At 42.5% G+C, this 12,753-nt stretch overlaps 2 protein-coding genes across 4 annotated transcripts in view; one reads left to right on the forward strand and one right to left on the reverse strand.

The window, feature by feature from the left end:
• Positions 1-6,477, forward strand: part of TRIM55 (tripartite motif containing 55) — a 57,816-nt gene extending 51,339 nt beyond the window's left edge. For all 3 annotated transcript variants that reach the window (XM_058528794.1, XM_058528795.1, XM_058528796.1), the window contains one exon: positions 5,485-6,477. In XM_058528794.1, coding sequence (XP_058384777.1) covers positions 5,485-5,607 — 123 coding nt within the window. In that variant the 3' untranslated portion in view covers positions 5,608-6,477. The remainder of the gene's footprint in view (positions 1-5,484) is intronic.
• A 1,390-nt stretch (positions 6,478-7,867) lies between these two features.
• Positions 7,868-8,481, reverse strand: CRH (corticotropin releasing hormone). The gene has a single exon (XM_058528800.1). The coding sequence runs from the start codon at positions 8,479-8,481 to the stop codon at positions 7,900-7,902; it is 582 nt and encodes a 193-aa protein (XP_058384783.1). The 3' UTR covers positions 7,868-7,899.
• Positions 8,482-12,753: the final 4,272 nt, after the last annotated feature.

The following is a 12,753-nucleotide window of genomic DNA, read 5'->3' on the forward strand; positions in this document are numbered from 1 at the left end:
AATGGCAACGAAGACCCCAATCCACTCCCTTCATCCATCCCTTCAACCCTTAGTGTATACAGCTGTAAATCCTCCCAAGAAAGAATGCTTCTTGGTGAGAGTTTTCCTTCCAGAGCTCTTTTAGGAGGTACCTATTTCCTTCTTCCTGTAGCATTCACGGAGAGCGTGCTATATTTTCAAAGCCCTGTGCTATGTTTCTAACATATCTTGGTTGTTCTGCCACCGAGCAGAAATGTCAGCATTCCTGTGAAAGAAATGCCCATGATGGCAGACCTGCCCAACAGAGTTTCCAGGCTTTGACCCTGGGCTGGGAGTCACGGATCATGCCTCAGTTACTTCTCAGGCATCGATGACTGGCCCAGGTTCTTGGCTATACTCTCTCTTCCAGACTGGAATCCATAAATCTTAAGCTATCCAAAGGCCTGAGGTTCAGGAATGCTAAGTAGGGGAGTAGGTCATGCTTGGGTTTAGTCTTTCTGAATAAACATTCTAAATGTGACCTCAGCATTCCTTCCCACACCTGTTTCCAATATCTGGCTTTGATTCTTTGACCCAGCCTAGCAGTTGCAAGATAGACACGGGGTGTTTGCCCACTCAGCAGCCTCAAGTCTAGCCTTACCCCTCCTATCCACATTCCTTTAAGGCAAATGGATTTTATTATAGATGGACAAGGGTTCTTTTGGATTGGCCTAGAAGGAATGGCATTTAACATGCAGTGGTAACCAGATCCTTCTGTCCGGTTGAATTTGTGATTGGCATTCATGGTGGCAGAGAAGAGATGGAGGCCCAAGTGTGGGGGCCTGGACACAAATTTCCTCACTGCCCCCAAGATCCCCTTCAATGGCCTGGCATAGTGGCTAACATGTCCACAATAGTCATCCCTCAGGATAAGGCATGGATATCTCTAGGTAAAATGCTATCTTGCAGGGGTGTACATTAAGCCATCATCATCCATTAATGTCTGAGTTGCAATTCAGTTTATCAGGTCGATTACTATCACTTGCATAACCCTGAGAAAATGGAACGGGACAGGTACTTTTTAATGGATCAGGATGGTGAGTGGTGTAGAGAAAGATGTTTTGGGGAAGGGCTAAGGCTGGCACTTCATGGAGGTCCTGGGGAGCTAGAGGCAGCCTGAGGGCACTCATTGGCTACTGATCAAAATGACCTGGCAGAGCTCACTCTTTCACTTTGCGCCAGCTAAAAAAATTATTTCCCTCCTGAATGTGTTTACCCAGACTTGTGCCCGAGTGAATATTGGGGAATCATCTGTTTAGTTTTGTTCATTCAGTGAGTCATGTGGTGCAAGGTGCATTTAGGTAAAGAGGGCTGCTGGTGTTGCCCCCAAGCCAGAACAAGAGCATGTTCACCAGTCTGCACCCAGGGACACATCTGGCCGCAACTGAACACTGAAGGCAGCTTCATGCTTTGATTGTCAAGAATCTTGCCACAAGAAGCAGTTGGCTTTTTTTTTAATTGATCACATTTAGCATAAAAATTAAGCCAAAGACCACTGAGCATTTTACTCTCTTTTCTTTGACACCTTCCTACTAAAAACTAGCCTTCTGTTAAGAGCAACAAGCTTGTGTGCCTTTAGAGACCAAGAAGGTAACATTAATGAAAAAGCAGGCCAGGTAAAAGAAAAGTGATAGTAGAAGCATGAATACATGACACAGTTTGCTTTCCTCTTAGCTCTCCTCTGAGCATAGCAACTGTACAAGCACGGTAATAAATGGCGGCTGAAACCAGCCCTGCAGCAGGGAGGTAAAGGGGAGTGGTGGGCACTGGAAAGAGGAGAGAGAGAGCACACCCAGTCCAAAGGGGCAGTGCTGCTCAGCTCTCCATGCAGGTTCTGGGTTACTAAATTTCTGCTTTGTCAAAAGAACCTGCAAATCCGAATTTTAATGTGAGGGCTTCTAATTAAAAAAAGAACTTTTAATTGTGGTAAAGAACACATAACATAAAAATTACCCTCTTGACCCTTTCTAAGTGTGCAGTTCAGTAGTGTTAAGGATGTTCCCATTGTTGTGCAACCAATCTGCAGAACTTTTTCATCTTGCAAAACTGAAACTCTATACCGATTAAACAGCAACTCTCCATTGCCCTGTACTCCCGGCTCCTTGCAACCACCATTCTACTTTCTGTTTCTATTAATTTGACTACTCTATATATCTCATATAAGTGGAATCATACAGTATTCGTCTTTTTCTGACTGGCTTATTTCACTTAGTAAAACGTCCTCAAGGTTCCTCCATGATATAGCAAGTGTCAGAATTTCCTTCCTATTTAAAGTTGAACAATATTCGATTGTATGTATATACCACATTTTGTTTATCTATTCACCCATTAATGGACACTTGGGTTGCTTCCACCTCTTAGCTGTCGTGAATAGTGCTGCTATAAACACAGGTGTGCAAATATCTATGTGACTCCTTGCTTTCAGTTTTTTGGGGCATATACCCAAAAATGGAATTGCTGGATCATATGGTAATTCTACGTTTAAGTTTTCGAGGAACCACCATACTGTTTTCCACAGCAGTTGTACCATTTTACATTCCCACCAATAGTGCACCAGAGTTTCTACTTCTCTACATCCTTGCTCCCAATTTTTTAAATTTTTGCCACTAGTTCAAGTTTTTTCCAAAATACCATGCAGCCACACATTCTGGCCAAGCAAACACTGTCTACAACCTGGAACTGTCCTGCACACAGAGACAGATGTCCACAAGCCTCTTGCAGAGTGCATGCTCCTTAATCTCCATCGACAAGAAATGGTTCTAGGTGACAGAACTTGTCAAGGATTATGCCTGCCCATCACACAGGTTTGGATGGAAGCACCTCTCATCACCCTGCTCCTCCTCAGTGAAATGATACCCTTGTACCATAATCCAACATTAATTTTTTTCCTCTCAAAGGACATTTGATAGTAACAGGAAAGAAATCAAAGGAAAATAAAAGGAAGGAAGGAAGGAAATGGACATTTATGAAGCGCTTAATGTAACTGAGGCATGTGCAAAATGCTTTAGGGGTATTACTTTGTTTATTTAGTCCTTACAACAACCTTGTGAAATACAGTCTCATCTCTGTTTTACAAAAGGGAAAACTAAGGCTCAGAGAGGTTAAGTGACTTGTCTGAGTCATACAGCTAATAAGTGGTTAGTCTGGGATTCAGAGCCAGGCTAAGCCTCTTTGCATAAAACTTCCTTGCTGAGATGGTTGGTGGGTCCTCCAGTTTACATAAACAAGACCAAGGAGATGGTGTAATCACCTAAAGATACTCAGGATAATCTCTGCTCCTGGTCCCCACTCTTGCACTGGCCTTTCTCCTCTGAAAGATAACATCACTCCACACTGTTTGGAGGAAAATCTAATAGCTGACTGAAAACATGGGGGTGTAAAAGCAGCAAACCCAAACTATTTAATGCCAAGTTTTGAAGGCTGTAGGGTATTAACAGCTAAACCATTTTAAATGGAAGATAGATTCTAATCTTGAGTACAGAAAAGCACAAAAATATATACAGATTCCAAAAGCAGTTCCAAATGGTTTGTTAGCCACCAGCAGTTTCACAAGGATTATATCCCTCTGCAGAAAATACTTGACCCTTCTAGTCTCAGCCTTTAGATATTTCAGAACAACTGTCATGGAAGTTTCCTTCCAGATTAGGAATTGCCTTCAAGGAAAAGAGGCTACAAGATGGACCCTGATGGTCTGTTCATCTAGGCAGAATTCAACATTCCCCCCTATAGAATGGTTAGAGAAAAGGACTTTACACATCAGTGATATGCCCAGATCACTGGGGGTTGTTTTAGGATTCATGAGAGTAAGATGACTATGATGGGGAAGAGGAGAGTTTGATGTGCACCAATAGGCACAGGATTCTGTGAGGATGATGTTTATTCCACCTCAACTCCAAAGACACTGAGGTAGCTAACCCGTTACCAACAGAATCTACTAGCAGCCTTTCTAAAAAGCCCAGTTGCACTTGATGTCTTAACTCTTCCTTCATAGAAAACTACATGCTTCAGTTTTATTCTACTTAGGCTAATATGAGTTCATGGCCCTTCTTAACTTTCTGTCAGTGAGCAACAAGGCAGTGGGAGGGATAATCTCAAAGCCATAAAGACTTGGGATAATTTTACTGAACTTGAAACATTACCCCAAAACATATCTTTAGGGTAAAATCTGGTAAAGTGTAGGACAAACACTCATTTTTCACTCAAAACTATTTTGAGTGGCAACAAAGCAACATACTTACCACAGTTCTGCTTTGCCTGTGCCAAGTGTTGCCCATTCATATAGCAGCTTCCTGAGATCACCGGGGCTTCTGAGCTGAATGCATGTGCCTACCTCATTGCTTTGATATCAATCAGTGGCATTCTAATCCAGTGGGATAATTTTCCAGTGAAGTCATCAGAATATATTAGCCTGTCTTTGTAGTTCTAGGAAGAACTGTGTTTGTCATGGTACCCTTATGTGTAAGGAGTTTGAGGGCTGGCCCCGTGGCTTGGCGGTTGGGCGCGTGTGCTCTGCTGCTGGCGGCTCGGGTTCGGATCCCGGGCGCGCACCATCGCACCGCTTCTCCGGCCACGCTGAGGCCGCGTCCCACGTACAGCAGCTAGAAGGATGTGCAGCAATGACATACAACTATCTACTGGGGCTTTGGGGGAGTAAATAAATAAAATTATAAAAAAAAAAATGTAAGAAGTTTGAGTATATACATCAAATTGCATTTCAGCAAGACTTCTTTATGATTGTCCCTCATTGCATTGTTATTATTTTTTAAACTCGAAACAACATAAATAAATTTCACTTATGAGATTAAATTGATCAATTATTTCAAAATCACAATTTGTATCTGTCTAGTATCTATAAAATAGATACCTTTTATAGAGAAGTCTACATAAAAGATAGATATCGCTTTAGAAATATTGATGTTGTTAGATTTTATCGCTTAGAGAAAAATGTCCCTTCATTCATGATTTGCTCAAAACTAAGCCTGCAGTTTTGCAAAAATTAATATATATATTCATATCCTGATAGAAATTCTTACTTTAGCAGTGAAGAGATTATAATAATATGTCCTGGGATGTCATGTGATGTAGCAATGTCATTTAAATTAGGATTTTATTTATTCCACAGACTTTTCTAAACCCAAATTCCTGTTAGTTTCAATGCGACTTTCATCTCAGTAAATCATGTACAAGTGGACTTAAAAAAAATGTCGAATAGCCTGGACTCTTTCCCAAGAACTTCCCGCCACTGCATGCATTACTGTTGCCCCTCTTTGGATCATGAGTGTGAGTCACTTTCATGGCTCTTGGCCATGGCCAAGATAACCTGAGCCTGCTTTCTATCCCTAATAATAATTGTGTCCTGTATAATTATTATTATTATTATCCTTTCTCCTCAGTAGAAAAGTGACTGGACCAATCCCAAAAGGACTAGCCTCTTCTTCCTCTGATTCAAATTTTCTTCTGTTGCAGATTGGATCTGAGAACCCTCCCCTCCAGGGACAGGCTGCAGCTTCAGGCAGTGGGAATGGAGCTGATTCTGAGCCAGCTCGCCATGTCTTCTCCTTTTCCTGGTTGAACTCCCTGAATGAATGATGTTCATTCCAACTGCCGCCCCTCTGTCTGCCTGGCTGAGATACCACAGGCAGCAGGGAACCCAGATGAAATTAACATGATGCAGATGATGAAAGGGACCTCTGAACAGGATTTCTGCAAAAAACACCCTTGAATTCCAGATGACTTATCTAACACATTGAGGGAAAACAATACTTTGAGAAAATAGTTGCAGAAGATATTCAAAAAAAGAAACTTGATCTTATGCAAATCTTTTATTGTGTGGGAAACATTATGAAGGGTGTGTAGGTGTGGGGTGTGTGTGTGTGCGTCAGTAACAAGTGGCAAGTGTTGAAAACAGTGGGCACTACATTCTCGTCTCTCATAGGCACTGCTTTTGTTGTTATATCATAGTCGCTCTTATCCTCTTTCCCTTCAACCATGCAGGTGGTCAGTGAGGTTCAGCGCCAGTTCAGAGTGACTGATTCATCAATGTATGGACAAAAGGTACAGCAGTGACCAAAAGTGTGAAATGTTTCACACAAGTCACCTCTTTTCCATAATAGATGTCACTGAATGTATATCCAGAAATGTTCTTTGACTCTGGTGACACTTTCACAGTCCAGAAGGCTGAAGACCTAGAACATTTCTTGTGACATTTTTCTAATCTTAGTTTTAGATGTGCAGATATCAGTCACTTTAACTGAAAAAGACCTTCCACTAGGAACTGTCTACTTTCTCATGTATCCACTGTGGCACCAATCAATGCACAACTCAGAGCAACTGCATGTATTTAAATATCTATACACACGTAATTCACATTTTATATATATGTATATATTTCAATCATGCTTTATTCCTCCCACCATAATGCCTCCTTCAGAACATAAGTATAACTTTACTCTGTATGAACTCTTAAATAAATGCTGTTTTTAACAACTTAGTCTCATAATGATTTATTCAGTGTTTCATATTATCTCATTAATCCATTAGTCAAGTGTATTTAAAGGGTCCCAAGGGAAGAAGCATCTTCATACATCCAAAATAATTTCAAAGTATTAAACATTCAATTGAATTTGTTAAGTTATAACTAAACTACCAAAGGCAAATGCATTATAAAACTAATTAGATGTGCTGTTTGATTTTAGAAGTGAATGGAGATAGTTTATATTTCCAAGAATTAAAGTGATTAGGGTTGGCATACACAGAAATGAGAAGGATATTTATGAAGTTATTAAAGTCAAAATATTCTTTATAAGAAAAATTTTCCCAAGTCCCATTTTCTAGCAACTAAATTTAGTTGTTTTAAGTGGAGAGGCTATCAAGTTTCTCCTATTAGAAGGAGGCATTGGAAAACAGCTTAGAAAAAAATACTTGATGATACCAAAGTAGTAGCCTTTTTTTAGAAAAGAAAAATGCAGCTTGCTGGCCCTATAGTTTGGAGGAATGCCCTGCCTCAACCCTTCTCCTCTTTTCCTTTCCTCCCTCCCCACTCTCCCCAATTATTTCACATCTTATAGTTAATCAGGATTAAATGTTATTTCCATTATGAATCAATCTTCCGGTTTGACAATTACCAAGTCTTGGAGCTGGAAGCAACTTCACAAATTAAGTCAATCTCAGAGGCGTATTCTGAGGTACAGAGATGAGCCCAAGGCGATTGCTGGATCTGTGTAAGCCACTGACATATGTTTGTATTTTTAGTAGAAAGTAAAATGAAAGAAGTTTTGTGGTTTTTTTGTGTTGAAGTCAGTTTGGAGGAAACCAGGAGCTGAGAGTATTTCCCCTATGAACATTGAAGAGGAAAAATAAAGTCACGATTACCTTTGCAGCTTTTATTAGAAATATAAATATTCAACATTCTCTTACACAACCAAATTGGCCAAGGATTGGAAAGACATTTTATTACTGACACGTTTACAAGGAAAAGTTGATTCAAAGAGCTTACAGATTTTGTCTCACCCACCAAGAGAATGACATTCTCTTTGGCTCAGACCACAACAAAATCAATTGGGTGACTTCTGTCAGCTTCTTCAAAACGTTTCCTCCTGGGTCTATACTCTCTTTAAAACACCATTAAAGACACCTGGAAATGGAAACTAAAAGTAGACAATACAAATAACATTGTGTTGCTGTTACTGCACGTGAATACACTTTGTGCATGCTAATTAAGGAGTACAGGCTCTCGCTGTACATCCTCTACGTTTCAAGCTATATAAAAATAAACAAATGGTTATCAGAGCAATGCTATGGTAAAGAATACTGTATTGTTTTTACTTTTTTATTTTTACTTTTTGTGCTAAATGCAGAATCTTTTTTGCCAAACGCACCGTTTCATTTCCCAACAATCTCCATCAGTTTTCTGTTGCTGTGAGCTCGCTGCGCTAACTGCTCGGCCCTGGCCATTTCCAAGACTTCTCGGAGGAGGTGGAAGGTGAGATCCAGGGAGATGGGCGGTTCCTCGGATCGCCTCTCCCTCTCCGGTGCCACCTGGCGGCCGCCGAGGGCGTTCTCGGCGCCGCGCTCCGCGGGACCCGCTGGGCTGTCGAGCGGGCGCCGGGGCAGCGGCAGCTGCTGCAGCAACGCGCGGAAAAAGTTGGCGGCCACCTCGTCCGAAGAAAGGCCGCTGCCGCTGCCGCCGGCGAGAGAGGAGGAAGCGGGCGAGAGGGGAGCAGCGGGGCTCTTATTGAGGTTCCCCAGGCGGAGGAAGTATTCCTCCCCCATGCGGAGTAGCACGGGCCGAGCCTGCGGCTGCTGGGGCTGCGGCGGCGGCTGAAAGAAATCCAGGGGCTGCGGGTGCTGTGGGGCCTGCCGGGCGCCCGGGACGGGCCCCCGGCTGAGGAGGGCTCTGCATGGCGGGCAGGGCAGGAGAGCCACCAGCAGGACGCCCACGGACACAAGCAGCGGCAGCCGCATGTTAGGGGCGCTAGCTGCGGCACAGAGATGGGCAGAGAGCGGAATGAGAGAAGGAAAGAGAGAAAGAAAGAGTTGGTTAGAGTTTAGCTCAACTGGGAGGTGCACTTGGGGGGGAGGTCTTCGTAGGACCCGCTTAGGCGTGGCTCAGGGGCTCGGGTGGGCGCTGTCCTCGGTGCTGAAGCGCCCGAACTAGGACTTCTAGATTTGGAGAGAGCTGGGGAGCAGGCTGGCGTGACCCTTCTCCTTCCGAGACCTCCGAAGGGACAGTCCCTGAGTCCCCTTTCTAACGATCCCCAAAACTGATTCCCCGAGCTCTAGAGAAGAGCTACAAATTAAAGATCTCTGCCGCTCTCGCTCCTCCCCCAATTTCTTGATGTTTCAGGGTTTTCCTCCAAATTGAGAACTGCTGCCTCCTCCTCCCCTTTCTCCACCCCTGCCCTTGCGTCCTTCTCTCAGGGGTCGGGACAGATGGGGGGCTCGTCCACGCAGCCAGCGAGGAGTAACTGCCAGCTCGGGTGACGAGCAGCCGTCTAAGTTTGCTTTTGCCACATCCCAGCTACTATTGGAATCTTGAGGCACAGTCAGCAACACACACACACACACACACACACACACACACACACACACGCCCGCACAGGGACAGCTCGCTCCGCGGCGCACACCGTGGAAAGCTCAGGCAGTGCAAAGTTGGAGGCGCGTCTCCGTCTATGCGCTCCCTACCTTCTGAGGCGCTTCTGCAGGTGAGCCGGGCGCTGCCGCCTCTCTGCAGAGGAACGTCTCCCGGGCTTTTTCAGGGATTTCCTTCCCTTCTCCTTTCTGTCCCCGCTCTCTTTTTCTCTCCCTCTTCTCTTTTTCTTCAGTCTCTCAACGGACTTGGGCTCTGAGTTTCTCCACACCAGAGCCTGGAGTGAGATTTTATAGCGTCGACCCTCTTCAGAAACCACGCAGCATTTGCCTAATAAGCTGACGCTCTCTTGACAGCTCGATTGCGTGCTGCCTCTGCTCCTGCATAAATCATAGGGCCCTGCCAGGGAACGAGGGGCAGAATTTTTGCTATCTCAACACTGAATCTCACATCCAATTATATCAACAGATATTTATCGCCTCCTTAGTGACGTCAACGAGCCTTAAAATGGAAGGGCTCCTTATGACTTGTCCATTGACAAAAATTCTTGAATGAAATTTCCCAAGTGTGAAAACATACTGACCCCTTACTATGAAAGGCCAAATTGAGGGCAGAAAAGAGACAGCAAATGACAGGAGAGAGGAAGGGAAAGTGCGAGGGAAGGGAGGTCTATCAATGCACAGTCCTGTGGGGAAAGCGGCAACCAGTTATAGGGGTGGATCTGGATCCTCCTTTTCCCTCTCCCTCCTAACTTCTCCGATTAGTTGTCTCAGGCAACACCTCAGTATCTGAAAATATCCGTTTGCTAGAGACAAAGTGTCCTATCACCTTTCTGCCTGGATAAGAATGAAGAACAAAGAGATGGGAGTACAGGGACACCCAGCTTTTAAGCCTCTATCTGCTTTTTCTTCCCAAAAACAGATGAAGGAATTATGAGTCTGCAGAGGCAAGACCAATAAGTCTCTTGAAACGCAGCTAAGTTTTTTTAAAATTATGGCAAGAGCTACCCCTATGATGAAGGGGCACAAACCAGGGTGGTTGTGGTCAGGGGTGCAGTAGAGATATTAAGTTCTCCCAGAACCTCGCTGCTCCTCCTTTATCTCTCCTCTCAGTGTCTGAAATTAATTGTGGACTTTTCTATTCCCAAATTAGAGAGAGATAGGACCAGTGAGAGGTGCATGAGTTAAATAATCTTTATTTAGTCTATTCAATACAAACCCAATGAGAGAGGCATTCATTCTAACTTCATATTCTATTGGAAAAGGCTTAAACTGCTTGATAACAGGGCTGAATTCATCAGTTGCATATTTTCATTGATGAATATTGGGACTTTAAAAAGGTAATTTTATTCATTTTACTTCTAAATACTATTAACATCCATGATAGTATCCATATCAGAAGCACCCGGGTTGTTTTGTTTTGTTTTTTAATCATTTCTTTTTCCAAATCCAAATGTGCTCCATGGGAGTCTGATAAGTAAATAGATGCTCTCTGGCACTACCACAGAATTGAATGCCTATAAAACCACACTCAAATTTCAAATTAAATTGACACTATCATATAGGTGGGAGGCAGTTATCTCTAATTCTGCAATTCAAAAAGCAATTCCAAACTCTGGTGTCTATGATTCAATTCAGCTTCTAGATAACCATCAGAGTTGTTTATCAGAAATTTCCTGTTCCTCATTTCTGGTTACCTCTGCTGCTTCCTTTGTAGCTAACAAGACAAATGATGAAATGAGTATTTCAACTCCCATTTTGGGTCTTTACTAATCCACAACTGCTCTTAGAAACAAAAGGAAGGTAGAAAGAGAAATTCTGGCAGTTTCCAGAGAAGTCAGCCTATAGTTGGATCATTGTGCAATGGAACGCACTTTTGACTTAAGAGAACAGAGAAAGAAATGTGTGTTCTGGGAAAGATGTGAATTGTTAATAGAAGATCGTGATTGTGGAAAAAAGTTGAGCCTTTAGAGGAAAGCTGTGTTGTATGTTGGTTAGAGAGCATATAGAACCTCAGTTTTTGTTATTGTGGGCTTTTTTTCTCTTTTAAGTTGGAATGGATCTCAACTATTTTGTTTACTTTCCTTTATGAACGCTTCTCTATCCTCATTGGCAGATTTCAGCTTGGATGTCAATCTGGAGGTGAAAGTAGATTTGGAAGGGGAAGTGCAGGTAAATGGATACAGAAGAACTAGGAAAGGGATAAGACCATGGCTTTAGCTGAGGAGGCCTGGGAGGCCCCTCCAGGGAAGACACAACATGGTTTGCGCTTGGACTAGCCCCACACCCCTTCAGATCTCTCTCCTATTGGGCCATATGGAAGATATCATTTTAGTATAGCTCCCTCATCACTGCTGAATCCCTGCTGTGAGATTTCCCTAGAGTAGGTAGTTGGTTAGGGACAGAGTGGCTCTGACTAGCAGTGAGGAACAAAAGGCCCAGATCCCAAAGGAGGAGGGACTGTGCAGAGCACCCCCTACTCACCACAATTTATCCAAAAGTTAGATCTCATCAAATCATTGAATGTTCACATTAGAAATAACTGTAAGAGATCATTCGGTTTAAATGAGAACCAGAGAGGTTAAGTGACTTACTGGAAGCCACTCAAACAGTTAGTGGTAAAGTCAGAATTAGAACTCAGTTCTTTTGACTACCAGCCTGTATTATTTCCATAATATAACAATATCCTTGAACTTCCTTTTCCAGCAGAGACACACAAACAACTTGAAGTGAGAAGATGAATTTCGGTAAATCAACATATTCACACACCAATCCTGAGGTACTTTTTCTTAGACTTTCCCTATATTGATATCTCTCCTAATGCATGAGAACACCAAGATTCTCTACGCATGCTGATGCCCCAGCACCTGATTTTAAATCTCTGTGTGCACACACTGCAATTTACCTTTCAGCTGAATCTGGTAATTATAACATGAGGTTTTAAATGCATTGCCAACTTAAAATACATTAATTTGATTTTCCACCTTAGCTCACCTTAGAAAAAAAAAAATCTTGATATAGAGTGATGTCATTCTCAAAATAATGATACAAATGTGTAATTGGAGAAATAACATAACGCAGAGGACTTACATGTACAGTAAACTAAATACTCAAGTCCATAAAAATCACCACTGACAAATTTAATCTTACATGTAGGAATAACTTCTTGAAAGGAGTCATTGGAGAACCAATTTAAATGCTTTTAGAACCTAAAAACACAATTCAAGAAACATGGGCACAAAAACAGAGATTACTTCACATTTTAAACCACATTTTTCAATAAAAACATAGGATATAGTTAAATTTAAAAAGACATGGCACAGCACTCCAATGAATAAATAAATATTAGAAATAATAGGCAACTGCAGCACTTATTCCTGTCATCTGCATCTCCTTGCACTTTTGAGGAATATCACAACATGCGCTTCTATTAGCAAAGTTCATAGACAAAGACAAAACAAAGACAGTCTCCAAGTCTGCTAACTGAAACGTTTGTTGAAAGGAATCCACCACCTCCAATGACAGCCTTTAAAAACGCCTTGGGTGGACAGGGGGGTTGGTAATTGTTTCTAGCTGTATTTCAGATAGATTAGTAACCAACTACCTTCTGCTTCCATAGGTAGGGGTAGGGAAAGGATCTCAAACAGG

This window comes from Diceros bicornis, chromosome 33, assembly GCF_020826845.1.
Source record: "Diceros bicornis minor isolate mBicDic1 chromosome 33, mDicBic1.mat.cur, whole genome shotgun sequence".
Taxonomy (NCBI): Eukaryota; Metazoa; Chordata; class Mammalia; order Perissodactyla; family Rhinocerotidae; genus Diceros; species Diceros bicornis.